This window comes from Schistocerca cancellata, chromosome 4 (assembly GCF_023864275.1).
Source record: "Schistocerca cancellata isolate TAMUIC-IGC-003103 chromosome 4, iqSchCanc2.1, whole genome shotgun sequence".
NCBI classification, from domain to species: Eukaryota; Metazoa; Arthropoda; class Insecta; order Orthoptera; family Acrididae; genus Schistocerca; species Schistocerca cancellata.
Window position 1 is genome coordinate 597,331,970 of NC_064629.1, and position 17,537 is coordinate 597,349,506.

A 17,537-nucleotide genomic window follows, 5' to 3' on the forward strand; every position below is an offset into this window, starting at 1 on the left:
ACAGCCTTTCTGTAAAGATAATTGTCATTTGCAATGTGTTTTATTAGTGAAATATAATAAAGGGGCAAATGAAAAAGCGACGTTTTTATCATTTGTTACTAAAGCTCAACACTGACGATAAGAAATCTGAATGATGAATATTTCTACTGCAGTTGTGCTCGTACGTCATCTTTGTCTTTCTTTAAATATATTTGCCACTTATAACATGTTTTGTGAACAGCATTTAATAAATGATCACGTGAATAAATGGTGTGATCAATTTGATACACCGCGCCCGATCTAGCTGCGACAAACACCGCGCCCGACAGAATGTTAACAGGAGTGCAAGGCAAGCACTCTCACTCCATAATGGCTGCAAGGGGCTTGTCTCTCTGCCACACTACCAGTATCTTGTGTTCTGTTGACAGCCACACATTGGTGGCACTGGTTGCGGTGGTGCAAAGAGCATATGGACTGTACCAGTGGGGTTGCATGCTCTTCTTGCATGAGAGCAGATTATCTGAGTAGTGACCCTGGATGTGTGGGAACACGCAATACACCCAGAAAAACTGTCCAGCATGATTGTTTTGATGGTCCAGGTGTTATGGTGTGAAGACGCATAATGTTGCACGTGTCTACTGACCTCCAAATCTTTGAGGACAGTACACTTACAGGTCAATGTTACTGTGACACTGTACTCCTCCTCCACACACATCTTTCCAATGGTGAATTCAGTACAGATTTCATTTTTATGAATAACAAAGTGCAACTGCATAAAACAGTGCAAGCGGAGAAGCTCTTAGCATGACAGGACATTTGGCAAATGGACTGGTCTGCCTGTTCCCCAATTTAAACACCATGCGTTAGGGAGGCATATTGTAGAACATCCACAAGCACTACTGACCATCCAGCAGTTGTCAACTGTGCTGGTGGAGAACTGGGACTCCCTACCAAAAGAACTCCATACCAAACCTGTGCCCAGTATGGGAGCACGTTGTAGAGCAAGCACTACCATCCATGGTTCCTAATCGGGTGTGTGATCACCATGTCCTGCCTTATGTAATGTCCAGGGGACTATCATGAATTGTAGTGACTTCAGTGTAATTATTGTCTTTGAAAAGATACTGTAGCATTTATTTCTACAAAGGGTTCAAGCTTCATCAAGCTATGTTGTTCAGCAGAAAACCCATCAGCGAAAGTTACTTTCATTCTTAAGTTTTGTGCACCAGTGCAGCTGGGGGAATCGCTGGAACACAAACTTTCCCAAAAAAATAGCACTATAAACTCAGAAAAGGTCTTTCCCATAACACAAAAATAAGCACTACCAGTCGCCCTGAAGCCATATACATCGTCTTGTGTCTAGTAGTCGACAGGCGAACGTGCATAAAACATGACCAAACCAGGACCATGAAACAAATTTGCACCGTATGGAAATATCTACAGAATGCATCATAGCAGGTCAACCAATCAGATTCTCTCATACTGACAAAAAGAGGAAGATCAGATCACCACCACGGTAGATAGAAGTGATAAAAGATCTGCAGGAACTGGGACATATAGAAAGACTTAGGACACGAAATCTGTCAGAAGAATGCTTAACGGAGGAGAGACGATGATTGGTGGGGGGGAGGGGGGGGGAGGAGGAGGAGGAGGAGGAGGAGGGGGGGGGGTGTTGGGAACAGGAGGAGATAACCATCAGTAATACTAAACCTAAGAGTGAAGCCTTTTCTTGTGGACAAGTTTAATTACCTGGAACAGTAAAGTACAATGACCTTGCCCAACAGTACATGGTGAAGAACAGCTCGGTGAATTCCTGAGACACTTGAACAGCCTCCCTGCCAACATAACAGTTACCATGGAAGTAGAAAAGGACAAGAAACTGCCATTTCTAGATGTGCTGGTCACAAGGGACGGCGAAAACCTGGGACACAGCGTGTATCGAAAACCAACACACACGGACCGATACCTGCACAAACTGTCAAACCACCACCCGAGCCAGAAAAGAGGCATGATTAGTACGCTCGTAATGAGAGCAGGACGAATATGTGAGCCTCAACACCTCAAACGAGAAATGCAACACCTGGAAACTGTTCTGAGGAGCAATGGGTACTCCACAAATTACATTAGAAGTGTAACAGAGCCAAACACTCGGCGAAGTAAGGAACCAGAAAAAGAAATGTCGGGTACGGCCTTTCTGCCATACATTCCCAGAGTGACGGACAGAATCGGCCGTATATTGCGCAAACATGGCGTAAAGACGATATTCAAACCGACAAGGAAGATCAAAGTGTGTCTTAGATCAGCGAAGGAGAAAAGAGACCCACTTGCAATGTCGGGAATATACCGTATACCTTGCACATGCGGAAAAGTTTATGTCGGAATGACTGGACGATCCATTAACACCAGGATGAAAGAGCATAAGCGACATTGCAGGTTGGGGCAGGTGGAGAAATCGGCCGTGGCAGAGCACGCACTGAATGAGACCGACCACGTAATAAAATTCGCCGACACGGAAGTTCTGGCTGTAGAGAAGCACTATCACACGCGCTTGTTCAGAGAAGCTGTAGAAATCCAAAAACACGCGAACAGTTTCAACAAGAAAGAGGAAAGCCTTAAGGTAAACGGATCCTGGCTTCCCGTACTGCAGCGAACGACCGTCGCAGGTAGCAAGAGGAGAACCGCACCGGAAATGACCGCGGAGAAGCCCTCGGACGTTGGTGCGCCAGGTACATATACTCTGCGGCCGCGAGCCCGCCTCCAGTTCACCACCGGCAATGGAGGGTGAAGCTTTGACAATGCCAGCCACTCGTGCTGGCGAAACGTCAGAAAAATCATTAGATGAACGTCGGCCGAAGAACCCGAGACAGAAGCCAATAGGCAGTTTGTCAACAAGTGGCCACGAAAGCCTTAACAATTTTGTAGTACAGTATTTCTCATACATTGTTAAGAAACTAGAAAGTGTGACAGCTAATGCTGTAGGTGGCTTTTGTTGAACATGTCAAAATCAACACCTCCATTTTCTGAGTAGCCTACAGTGCCCAAGAAAAATATTACAGTAAAAATTGAAGTTCACACTAATGTTCTATTTAGTTGGTGTCCTAAGGTTTTGAGGTTGAATGAATAAAAAGTACATAAGCTTCAAGGTGGTGGTTTCTAATGCTTCCGGTGTTCTACCTATAATCTTCCTTCACTAGAGTACAAGGTGCAGAACACTAGTGCAACCATGTGAAACTGTCAGGAGTCCTCCTTTGGGTTGATATTCAACTTGTATGTTACACTGACTCGAATGCCCTGTTGTGTCATCAGTATTTGACCCTTCATGTGGTTTTCTATACTTTCACATTTTGTAGTAGGTTACTATTGATAACACAAAGACTTGTCACCTACCAGGTGTCAATGCGCTGTTTTTTGTTCAGGAGTCAAGGTGTGTGAAACAAACTTTGCAAAAACTTTTTTCTTCTTTGAAAAATTCTGGGAATGTCTTGAACACTTTATTTCAAGACATTGCTCCAGCCACTGACACGTTAATAACACATCCACTACTTAACATTGCCTGCTCACAAATGACTGGTCAAATGCACATCTGTTGTTTACATTTGTTGGTTAATGCTACTGTCATAGTTACTGTACTGATTTTGTTTATATACCGGCAATAAAATCAATCTCAGAACTTTTTGGACAGACGGTGTATGCTAGTGATTTTTACAATCTGAGGTACACTTCTGTAATTTGATCGTCACGGTAGCTTTTAGGCTCTCAGCAATTCATTTTTAAAATCATCAAGCATAATACAACAGTGGTCCTCTACAGTTTTCTTTCTTTTTGGAAACAGAGAAAGTCCTGTGAGGCCATGCCAGACATACAGAGTATGCAACATAACTGCAGTTTTGTTTTTGGCCAAAATTTCATGAGAAAACAATGAAGGGTGAAAAAGTGCATTACCGTGGTGCTAAACCATGAATGGCTTCACAAGTCTGGGCTTCCTCCCCTCCCCTCCCCCGCCCCAACCTATCAAACTACTTAAAGCAAACAACTTGTAAGTAGTACTAGGCAGTTAAAATCAAAGAACACAGTGAAAACATGACCTTCACATTTGACTGCACTTATCAAACTGTTTTTGATCATAGATATCCAGAATGATTCCACTGGGATAACTGTGCCTAAGTTTCTATGTCACATAAGTAAATCCCTGTTTCATCAACTGTTATGAAATGTTTCAATGGTCATGCATGCTTACTGACTTCATCTAGCAACTCCTGGGCAACACGCCTTTGCCGCTGCTTCTCTCAGATATTCAACAATTTTGGAGTAAATTTTTCTGTTGCAGTTTTCATGAGAGAGAGAGAGAGAGAGAGAGAGAGAGAGAGAGAGAGAAGGGGGGGGGGGGGGAAGGCACAAACCAAGTGATGTACCAAATTCATCAGTGACTTCTCCTTTAGTAAACTGATGATGGTTCACATCATTAGCAAATGATGTGAACAATCACCAGTTTACCTTTTCATGAGCTGATGATATACATGGGTGTCCGGGCAATAATCACCACCGCCGCCACCATCATCTTGTGAGTCTTCAAAGTTTAAACTCCTTTTAAACCTTTGTTTTAATCATAGCAGATAATATATTTACTCCATTATAAGATGAGGTTTTCTTCCCAAACTCGTCACTGGAAAACTATGGGCTCATCTTGAATTTGCATATTAAACTACTGCTGCTGAGGTTTTTACATTGTTTATCAGAGTGATACAGGGGCGTCTCACATTTACAGATGAAGCTTGGGCTATTGAGGTCACGTGTAGATTTATTTTGAAGAATTCCGAAGGGTACGTAGGACAAACAATACTCACACTCAAACAAGTTAGAGATTTCCCGATACACCAAAGTGCCAGATACAGTATCGACTTTGCTCAATCAATCAAATGGTATTGCGACGCTAGTGCAAGGGATACACAAGAAACTACGAACTAGCCACTAAAACAATCTATCGCTCTGCTTCAAATCTGACAGTTTTGTGCAACACAGGAGGACATAGAATTTAATGCTATCGTCTTACAAACTCTTGTCATACTTGAATGGGTTTGCAATAAAAGTTCACATACATATACGAATACCATATGCAAACATTTGTGGTACTTAAGTTAACAGTGAAAGGCGAAAATGTTGTGGTTCAAAAACATTCCTTGATTGTAAATGCAAGTCAATATTTCACTCGATGATTGGACAGGATGGGACATTATGCCAGCGTGAATTGGCCTTCATGAGATACTGTATTGTAATGATTTACCAAGAGGATTGCAAATAAGAAATTAGATTGCTGTTTGTTTATTAGAATACCAGGCAAAAACATTATCACCTTTTAAATCAGATTTAGAACAAGATGGTGACATTTGAATGAAACAGAAAAGAAAATTAATCCAGAATTAAATATCTAAAAAAGAAATAAATTGTATTAAATAGAGTGCAATTGTAATCGTGAAAATAAATTACAGTGGCAAGACCTGTCCTGGAGATACTACGAACACATGTCAAGAGATCGCAGGATGAGTGAAGGTTTGAGAATTTTTCTGAACAATGATTTCTTATCTATGTATTAGTTGGTGTTCTTCCATATGACCTGCACCACAGTTGCTCAAGCACAGCATTATCGAAGGGTTGGAAGGATAACAGTCGTACTGATTTGGCTGAGAAGTAGGATGAATGCTGGGAGGGGAGGTAGTGAGCGGGCAGCAAATTACGCTGTGCTGCCAACCATCTACCAATTTTAAACTGCAGTTTACTTGAATCTATTTGAATTGACTTTTAAATTTGAACACATACACAACAATGGTACAAATTCCTGCAGGAGATGGTAAAAGTCTGGATAAGGACCAATGGTATACTTGGGTGTTTCGTGTAACAATGTTGATGATGCTCGCCTTGAGATAGGACAGGAATGAAATGGGGTGTGTCAGCTGCTGGTTCTGCACAGTCAATGAAAGGGCAGGAGCTGATGATATTAGAAAGGAAATCTGAAATGTAAAAAAAAAAAAAAAAAAAAAAAAAAAAAAAAAAAAAGCTGAGTTCTCAGATTCCACTGTAACCACAGCCTTCAATATTGCAACACACTTGGAAGAAACAGCAGAGTATTGGTTACATTTGAGATACAAATTTCACAACTGTGCTATTAGTGTGGTGGTGTTGGTGGTTAAAAATGGTGATACAACAGACAAGCAAAAAAGGTAAAAAGGATAAAAATTAAACTAAGCTATTCTTTTTTATTTATTTTTCTTGTATTACCAAAATGTAGACATTAATAATTGGTCTAAGTTTAAAATGAGTATACTGCTAGTGTTTTAGGCACATACTTAATGTCAATAAAGCTGTATGTAATTTTGATTAGTCACAATATATTAAAAATTAATTTTTCTCAAGGAACCACTTAAAAAGGTCATCTTAATATTCAGGGTTTTATATGCGGGTAAATACAATATTTAGGGTTTTGTCACCTCACTGTACAGATACTTGTCAGACATGTTTGCCAGCACAACAAAAAAAACTGTATGATTCAGACTTAAAGAACGCTGGAAATTATAAAATTCCATCAATTTTTGTTCCTACTTCATAGGTATAAAACAGACGGGCACAACTGACTTCCTCAATCATGTACATAGTGGCACACAGAAGTGTAGCTAGTGCAGTCAGCTGCAGTGGTTTGGAAAAAGTGTTTCAAATGCTGAATTATTATAACATTTAAGTGTAAAGTCCTGAAGAGACTTCCTGGCAACCGAAACGCCACAGAATTGAGTTAAGTTATAAATTGGTGAAGCAATTGGATACAAAAGGGATTGCAAACAATAATCACTGAAAATTAGGCATGGTGGCCCACTACGAAGCAAAGTCTGAAAGATAGTCCATGGACTGATTACATGTGAAACACTGGCATAAAGAATGTGGAAGTGATGTTGACAGTCCTTTTATGATAGGCAATGTAATGATTCTTCGGATGTTTAGGAACTTGGCAAAAGTCCATATGTAAAATTCCATATCTGTGTGTGTGTTGACTAACTCAAAGTAATTTTTTTTCCTTTTCTTACCTTAACAACCTAATTTCTCGGTTGCTAAGAACTATATTTTTACTCTGAAGTGTTGATAACTTCAGCCTCAGTTCAGCAACTTCGGTTTCAACTTTCCTTTGCTTCTTACGGTGCTTAACGTCGGATGGACAGATGTGCAGAAACACCTGCTCCTCACAAAGTTCTGTCAATAAGGTTTGAAACTCTGGTTTAATTAGCCTAAAAAAGAGAAAATAATGAATAAAAATAACTGGAAATATTTACTGAGTTTTGATAGAATTAAGCTGTCTACAAAACTCCAGCAACATTGAGGAATATTAAAAATGTTTTGAAATTATTTTGAATCGTACTGCATTTTATACTGAACTAAAATTGCTGCTGTTATGTACTATATATAAATAAGAGGTTTCCTGGTTAATGGATACACACAAATAATCTTTTTCAACAAAGAAATATTAATATGGAAGTTGCAGTTATGTTACGTGAATTTGGCATAGAAAATACACTAAACTGCTTCACAAGAGGAAATTACTTGCCTCTGCAGTACTATCACAATAATTTGAATTATTTTGTAGATGCAATTTCTATATTACAAGATCTCTTAAGATTGGTGAACAGATAATCTTTAATGTCATGGAAGTACGACTCCTTCTGAATTACAATTTTATAATTCAAACAATGGAACATCTAGAATGGACTGTAACAATATTATGAAAAGGAAAGTTGCTACTCACCATACAGGACACACACACACACACACACACACACACACACACACACACACACACACACACACACACACCTGCAGTCACTGTGAGTGGTGAGTTGTAACTTTTCTTTTTATAATTTTATAATTCATTAATTTTTCTTTCATGACTGCTGCTTATGGAGAAACTTTTAGTTTTAAAATGTCTTAAGTTTGTATAAAAGTATAATACAGTGCTGTCCACAAAGGAGTTTTTTTCCAGCATTTCTCCCACATCTATTTAACATCACCTCATCAACAAATTACATTTACCCTTTTCTCAGTACATCTACAGATTTTTGGAGGTCCTTTATGTATGACATGGGCACAACGTGGTTGTTGCATCAAACATTGTTATTCCAAAAGCATGGATCACTTTCCTGAGGCTATGGCTTGGTTTTGTGAATATGGTGTGAGGACAGTTTGCACAGCACATGCTTTTATGAGATTTTGCAGTACATAATGCAAACATGTGAGCATATGAGGACTTATTGACCTTAGTCGGTCGATTACAATAAAACTGATACCTACAACCGCATACTGAGATGATGTTACCAAAAAGTATTTGACCATTAAACTTAATCCTTTTGAATTAAAAAACACAAATAAAACTACACACAAAGCAATATTAGAAAGTACATGTATATACGGGTCAAAATTTTGATAAAGAATGAAAGAAAATAAATTGCTATACGTGGAAACAAATTACTGGAGACAGTGCAGGAGTCTCAATATTTGACTGCATCAGAAATGAAGAAATCACAACCATAACAAACATGCCTTACAAGAGCAACCTTCAAATACTAAGAGGCACTTGGAAGGATCATCAGTATGAACCTATGTGACTAGGCTGTCAATGCCACTGCAGACTGCAACTCTATTGTCCCCTATGATCACAAGAAAAATGAGTAATGTTGCAGTATATTTACAGTCTTGTATTCCTTTTGAATGTTCCCCGGACAATGACAGTGGTCTCAAGAGGTGTTGAGAGGGAGGCTGTTAAAGTGAAGGGATGTGGTGGTATTGTCACAAAGCAACTTTTTTTAGCACAAAAATGTATGGACCATTAACATGTTGACTGCTGTGTGGCCGGTGGTAACCACAGGAAAGCTTTATGCCTAACACCATGCACTCGGCATGCATCACTTAGCATGTAGCAGTCAACTTGTTAATACACCACCTTAAGCTTCTTTCTGAATCTCCCACTCAGAACCTACAGCTGCTGGCACAATGCAAAGCAAAGTAAGAAGTGTGAGGTTTCTGTTACCTCAAATACTAAAAACTTCTTTGCAATCTCTCTACTTCCAACCACCATAGAAACATACATTGGGGGATAAAAATGCATAAAAATATGTAAATAATGTAGAATTAAATTTTAAAAAATTGCAAAAATACACCCAAACATGTGGGAAAAATCACAAAAGGATGAAACAGATGAAGTAAAGGGAAACAACAAGAAATACAAGGGAGTATGCTGATAGCAAAAGGCGAAAACCAACTGAAATTGGTGTGAAGACACAATGACATCAAGGAAAAATATAAATAACAAGATTGTTCTGGTGGATAAGTGTGAATAAGGGAGATGGCAGTGTGACTAGATTAGGTGAAGTTTGTAGGTACAAACAGGAATAGATGAGAATCAGTGGGGGGTGGGAGGTGTTCGTAGGCTGAGATAAAAAATCGTGAGGCACCAGAAAGGTACGGGAAATAACACACTAGAATATGCAAGAGTGATGCAGAAAGAATGATTAATTTGAAGGTATAGGATTTGGCGGGAGCGATGTGTGACATGAAATGCTCCACCAAGAATCAACACGGTCTTGTAGCAGTCTGCTTTGCGCGGCCAAGATGGTTCATACAGTGTGGCTTGTAAGTACAGTGTGCACTGCGATTTGTAAGGTGACAAGAGAAACACAGGGAAGAAGAGAAAGGAAGATGGACACTGAGTATGGTAATCCATCAGAAAATAGTAACAAAGTAAAATAGCACTGTGTTAGGGGATGAAAGAAAAAATGTCGGGCAAAATCAAACCATTTTTTGTTGTACCTATCTGCAACTCAGAATCTCGGCTGTAAGTTGAGTAGCAACTATCCTTTTCATCTGTCCAACCTTCAGAGACGTATCAAACATGTGGCACTGGGCAAGACAGTGCCTGATGCTTTATACAACCTTAGCAATGATTGTTAATCCTGCTACAGCAAGTGGTACAGCAGCAATGGTAACTCGTACTCCACAAATTTGTAGTTCATACCTGATAATACCAGAATATCTACATGGCCATGCCGGGTAGTTACTCATTATTAAATGACTAGTATGTGAGTGCTACAATCAAACTGTATCACTTTCATGTCCATGCAATGCTACTCGCTTAGCCTCATAGATACAACTAAAATGTTCCACTTAAGCACTAGACACTTTTTCATTTGTCATTCCTTAGGAGTGAAAGTGTCCCTGTTATAATTATAACAAAGTAATAAAATGTAAATAGTAATACTGACATCAATGACATGCAAAATAATAACTGTTACTATTGCTGATGTTCATATACAATTAAGAAATGCATGCCGCTCAATAATTCTTATCAAAGATGAGCGGAACTAACTTGGACATTGCCTGGTAGATCGTAGGCACAAGAGAGAGCACATCTGCAGCAGCATACAGCAACATATCACGTGATAGTGGCCTCCGTGCCCAGTAGCGCTGATCTCGCCGGTATACATTCTTCAGCTGCTCCTTCAGAGGGTTGGATGGAGCATCGTACTTCTCACATAGAGCATTCAGACTAACATTCTGCACCTTGTAAACTGGCTTGCCCAATTCTTGGAGCTGCAACACTGCATGTGCGGCCTGCACAGTAGAAGAAAGTAGCATGTGGTTGATACAATACAACAACACTATTAGACATGGTATAGTAAACCTGCATTCTGCAGCTAAAGAAAACAAATACAGTGAAAAAAATCAGAATTATGTGTAGCATGCAAGTAACAAAATCCGTAAACATAAACTCACAAATTAAATTCTTCAGTCACAAAGTTAACAGCATTTTCTTCTAGTTTAAATATCATCCACTGTTGGATCACCTTTCACAGGAATTTAGTAGGTCATTTCAAGACATAATGCACGGTACATATTTTAATACCAGTAGCTAATACCCAAACTTCATTGCACGGTAAAACGGTGACTGTTTTCATATATGTTGATACTGCACGATTGTAATACATGAAATTACCACCAAATAAACGTGACAAGAGACCGGTTTATGTAATCACAATCACAATTACTGTGCTGTTTTACCCGACCATTTCCAGTTTTGAATTTTGACGCTCATCATCAACATATGTCCATTTCTATCTGATATAAATGTGAGGTCAGAAACTGTAACAGATCTTTTCACTTTACAGAGGGTTGCTGTAATAACCAAAAAGGTTTTGTTTCACCAAACATTTTGTTTTCTTTATGACATCAGGCACCAGGAACACAAACTGGATGAAATAATATGAAAGTACAAATTAAAATGATGTGGCACCTATAATAGCCCAGGTTCTGGTTTTGTTGCTCAAATGAAACCTCTACTTTGCAATCATCTGGTTCACAAGAGGTTCAGCAACAAGTCTGCCACTAATGTCTTGTTCATGCAGTTCTTAGTGTACTGTTTTACTCGATATTGTTTTCTCTAGATGCATTTTTAGGTTTGCAGAGGCTTTTGTGGCAGTGGTCTTCCTATTAGCAGTAATAAACTTATTTAACGCTCTCCCATCTCTATCAGGAAGTGAAGTTCTTCCAGTGATGTGTCTATTACCCCACATAACTTTCCCTTGCACTTTTTTTTGCTGTTACCAGAAAGTCCCCTATGTCGAGTTCGTAAGGTATGATTAGGTAGGTCAGCTCAACACTACATCACAGGTGTAATAACTAGGAATGCTTGTAAGAGATATTACTATATAAAAGCAATAAAAGACAGCTTCACTGCGCAGGACAAGTCAGAAAACAAGCTCCTGAAATGAGTTTACATCATTATATTATTAAATGCCTGTATAAACAGCTGTACAAAACTGTAGTCCTACAGAATAAAGTATCACTGTAGTTAAACAGGGAACAGTTGTTTGGAAGTCACATGCACCCCAGTTGTCCGCACAAAATTATTCGACGTGCAATTTCCTACCCTTCCTTTAACTGTCTCTGAACTGAATGATTGTGTAATATTCAGCTGACACTCTTTATTCACACGGTCCTGAAGCCTATAAATGAGACTAGTGAAGTTGCTAGCATGATTCTTGATTTGCTGCAGGTAGGAAGGAACGAAGGAAGGAAGGAAGGAAGGAAGGAAGGAAGGATTGTAACACTGTTCAACATAGGTTAAAATTAATGCCTTGTCAAATGCTATAGTCATCAGACAGGACTAGCTGAGATAGACAAAGAAGAGGAAAGAAGAAAGTGATGGATTTGCCAAAGAAAAGAAAATATTCACATAGTGTTTTATGGAACTCACAAAAAAACTGATTGGGATAGCTAAATGCAAATCGGAGTGCTTTCTCCTTGAATTAAAGTCCAGTGTCTTAACAGCTGCAAATCTCTATTTTGACACACAGTTTTAAAGAAATGTTAATGAAAAAGTTATGTGGTCATACAACATTGAGACAAACAAGACTGGATCAAGAATTTGCTGCAAAGTGGATGGAAGCAGTCGGAAGAAAACAATGATCCCTCAGTAAGTGTGATACTGTTAGTCACAGTATAGATAAGACTAAATTAATAGCATCATGAGGTTTGTAAAATTGTTTGCAGACAATGGTGATATTCACAGAGACACGACCCTTCAATAGTTGCGATAGGAAGCACATGGATTAAAGCATGAGGCTTTGCTGGAATTGGTGATGGCCACGTGGCAGTTAACGTGTTAAACAATGGTAATCTGCTATGATGTTTAAGAATGTGTGTGACTGAAATGTAAACTGTAACAGTCACAGTCACATTTATATTACAGGGGAAACACACACTCTATGGAAGGATTTCGGGGAGATGTAGCTTCTCTACAAAACAACTAACTTGACAGTCATGAAGTGCTGCTCTTTATCCTGGTCTGAATCAATTCATTGTGACTGAACGAATGAAAAATTCAAAAAAGTGATGTGTGATTTCTGTTCTTAAAATTCCGAAACCCAGATTTCAGAGGTTATTATTATTATTATTATTATTATTATTATTATTATTATTATTATTATTATTATTATATAGTACTTCCACCAAATGAACAAAATGTTCATGAATAGAAGTGCACACATACATGCTGTGAAGTTTAATGGCTGTCATTCTTCCCATACAGCATCTATGGATGGAACTAGAACAAGTAAGAGAAATCCTCTCCCATTCATATAACAGATGCCTGAGTATAAATGTGCAGACTTACATGAGTTCAACTCTTCAAAAGTAAATGTGGAGGTCTGAGAAATGTAAACATTACTATTTCAACAGTGATGGTAATCACAATATTACCAGTGATGGTAATCATATTTCAAGTGCAGATGACAGCACAATCAGAACAAAGCTAATGGTTTGAGATGACTGATCTTTAACTACAAACTCTTTTGGCTGTTGAAATATTATTATATCACTTATTGCTATTTTCCTGATTCCCTAGTGGCCCATTAATGATGAGAAAGACATTTCCTTCTGGCAGTACAAAAGACAGTGCTTAGATGATCCACAAAATTTTATTTACTGACTGCTTCTGTTGAACTTCATAAATGATACTCCCACAGCAGGAGTGGATGGAGAAGTTGCTCCTGACTGAACTTTATTTCCTCGAGTGCCTACAGAACGGAAACAAACCCTGCTGCAAATACTTGTTTGTCATGAAAACAAATCTCAAAAATGTAAAACTGAGCAGCAGTGGTTATCCATTATGAGAGATGACACGACCTGTGATTTAAAATTTTAGTTGTTTGAAAACTAATCAAATGCATGCCTGAAAACAATTTTTTGGTGTCCTGGATCTTTTTAAATTTAGTAAGTCTAAAATGAAGGTGGAATTCACATTTACCCATAATTACTGCTATTATAAACGATTGGAGGAAGAACACAAACTTAAAATATGCCCACAAAGAACATTCTGTAAAGACCCTTGCTGTGACTGTTATGCTATTTATTCTAACAGAACTCTCCACTCTTGCTAACACAATTTTGCAGATTTTGTTTCTATTTCCTTACACTGAAGCTGAGTCTTTTGCATTGGTTCCATCTGAACTACACTATGTGTTTTTCTTGTTTGTCTTTCAACCTGGCACTAAAAGATCACAGCACACGTAATTAAGTTTTGCTATAGCCAGATCATTAGATCGTATTTCCACTATACTGATGAGTTTTTGCAGTTTTCTGTATTTGTTTACTCAGAATTATGTGCAGTAATGTTTTACTGACAATAATATTGAATATTATTCCACTATGATTTTGCAGGTTAGTGTTTATGCAAGCTCTGCGTTCAAATGGAAATTGTTGATAATGTGATTTCACTCTATTAATCCTTCTCAAACAGTGATTAATGGGAAAGGCTTGATCATATGAGCTCATTATACAGGTGTTACGGGTGATCAGATTTTTTTTCTGTTTCAGAAATGTCATCTTGGATAGGTATTCCATCATATATATTTCTACTCTCTCCTTTCAATAATATCCAACAAAGGACACATTAGATGAAGATCTTAGTGCTGATCAAGTCCATGAAGTACACAGTCTTTTGAACTATGATGCAGCGACACTAAACCATTCCATCTGCCCCCCTCGAGGTGTAGGTTATTTACATGCCAGGGCCTGGTTACTGGGCAGATACCCGTGTGTGGCAAGCGATAGGGTCAGTGCAGCACTGGATATGTACAACAGTGCCAACAAAGGTGATGCCCGACACTCTCTGGCAGCACTTGACTTTGCCTTCGTTTTCGAGTATGGACATAGATGACAGGGTAGAAATCGGAGTGACAAAATCCATTGGGACTAGCTACACCGTGCAGTGTAGGGACGTGTGAGGTTTAGGCTCCATTCTGAGCAGTCCCATCATTCAGAATGTTCTCCCTCACTTAGACCCAATAGAAGAGAGAAAGTTAATGGCTAGAGTTACGCGAACAGAAAAGTGCAGGGAAAAAGTGAGACAAGTGCAAGGTAGAGAGAAAAATCCTCCCAAAAACGCCAAAAGAAAAAAATAAATAAAAATAATGAAGTCTTCCAAGTGCAAGTCCAGAGACAGCAAGGGGGCCGACATTCCCTGTCTGTTTCCTCCATTCACGGTGCAAAGCCTGCCAGAAACTGCCTCAACTGATTCCATACCAGGCACCAGTAGTAGTAGAGGCCCAAACAATGAAACAGGGATGCCATTTCTAGGCCCAAGCGACATCGTGAAAGACTGCGAAAACACAGACATCACACACGAAACCCCAAACACAGATTCACCGCAAAGCCCTGAACCACGAAGCACAGGCGACCAACACACAGAGTCCGAGTGCCCCCCACTCCCAGAAGAGAGTCAGATGGAAGTGGAGAGTTTCAAATTGTGCGGAAAACGGCCCTCTTCATAGCTCCCTCGCCGCCGCTTGATGCAACCACCAACGAAAATAGATTTGCTGTGCTCGGAGATGGGGCAGAAACAGCAAAACCCACACAACAACAAACAGCTAACCAGCAGGCAAAAAACCTAAAACTCCTGCCAATAGTGGCGATGTTCCCAAATACATACAAACAAATGTACGATTTGACAATGAACTCATTGGGAGAAGATAGATTCCACGCAAAATCAGCTGGCAGAGATAAAATAAAACTTACAGTGCGAACAATGGATCACTAAAACTCCAGTAAGGCCGTGCTCAAGCAGAACAACAAGATACCACACTACACCTTTGCCATAGGAGCACAAAGGCCATTGAAAGTAGTATTCAGAGGCTTCCCCACACGAACAGACCCTGCAGTCATCAAGGTGGCAATCACAGCTAATGAATACAACACACAATCAGTACATCACCATGGGTCTAGTGAGAAAAACCCCCTATATTTAGCTACACTGAGAACACAACTCAACTCAAAGCATTCTGACTGGGATTCCAGAAGAACAAACATGGCTGGCCAAAAACTGAGGCGCATCGTGCGCATCCACCACTTGCATGTGTGGGGTCCAGAGGAATTATTCACCGAATAAAATGTCGTCCGATCACAATCCCGTCATCTCTAAAATAGACGTGGGTGACTGGCGACCACCCATCCAGCACTCAATAGCACACAAACACACCAACTGGGAACAGTTCAAGAAAACGTAACAGCAGAAATCACAAACACCCTGCTCCCGACGGAAGACACAGAACACACCCTGAGAAGTTTCACCGACACGATCCAACAAGCAGCAAAGGATGCTACACCTGACCTTCCTCCACCCCCCTCCCCCACCACCCTTCTACATACAGCAATTGCCATCCCAGCTGCTTGCCCAGATTAGGCACAAATAAAGGATTGCGAAGAAATGGAAACTGATGCGAAATCTGAACACCAGGAGGTTGCACAACAGGCTACAAAGAGAGCTAAAGGTGTCGCTCACTGAGCCCAAACCAGCAACGGTCAAACCCCCTCACAGCTCTCAAAGTGCAGGATAACAACCTGTGACAAGCCACCAAGCAGTTAACTAAAATACACGCTGGGATGCCATCTCTGCACGGCGAGAGAGGACTAGTGTTCAGAGCCCAAGATAAAGCCAACACACTCACCAATGTATTCAAGAAGAAATTCACCTTAGCAGAGGCACAGGACCAAGAACACGAAAGAATGGTCAGGCAGCAGCTAGCTGCATTTCTCGCAGTGGAAGATGACATCGCTGACGACATACCTGCCTTCTCAGCAGAGGAGGTAGCCAAGGTCATCAAGTCACTGCCCACAAAGAAAGCCCCAGGCCACGACCTCCTCACCAATGAACTGCTTAAACACCTGCCCCAGCTAGAGATAGAAAAACTCACCGAAATGTTAAATGAATCACGTTAACACACAAATTCCCAAAGGAGTGGAAACATACGAAAGTGGTAGCGATCGCTAACCCTGGAAAAGACCCAATCTTCGCCCAGAACTACCGATATGAGCGCCTCCTACTGGCCCACATAGAACTGTACATACACAGAGAAGATATCCTTCCCAAATTCCAGTTTGGATTTCGCAACAGACACTCGGCCCTACAACAGCTTGAGAGTGGTCAAAGCCACCACCAAAGCCTTTAACTGGAAAGGCTATTGTGACCTATTTCTGCTACACGTAGCCAAGGCTTTCGATAGTGTGTGACACATCTGTTTAATGTACAAATTATACACACTAGGGTTCCCTGGCCAGGTTGTTAAACTGCTGAAGAGCTAGCTAGCAAATCACACTTTCTGTGTTAAAATGATCACTGCAAAGTCATCAAAGTGCAATAAACAGGGAGGAGTACCACAGGGGTCGGTACTTGGCCCAGTATGTACAACCTGACACTGCCGACACAACTGCCCCACAGACTCGAACAGCGCAGTATGCTGGCGATACTGCATTTTTTGCCACCAGTAGCAACAAGACAATCTTCACCAACAGGCTTCAAAACCTGTTAAACAAAACCGAAACTTGGGCCAAGAAATGGTGCAATCAATATTGGAAACACCCAGGCACTGATGCTCACACAAAGAAAAGGCAAACACTCCCCTGTTCACAGGAGATGAGAGAATATCCAACTCAGATTCCACAGACGTGATATACCATGGAGAGGGATAGCAAAG

At 40.1% G+C, this 17,537-nt stretch overlaps 1 protein-coding gene across 1 annotated transcript in view; it reads right to left on the reverse strand.

Moving 5' to 3' along the window:
* LOC126184871 (egalitarian protein homolog) overlaps positions 1–17,537 on the reverse strand; it is an 84,311-nt gene that overhangs the window by 21,128 nt on the left and 45,646 nt on the right. Inside the window, exons 3-4 of the mRNA XM_049927489.1 lie at positions 10,376–10,620; positions 7,050–7,247 (exon numbers count right to left, since the gene is read on the reverse strand). Coding sequence (XP_049783446.1) covers positions 7,050–7,247; positions 10,376–10,620 — 443 coding nt within the window. The remainder of the gene's footprint in view (positions 1–7,049; positions 7,248–10,375; positions 10,621–17,537) is intronic.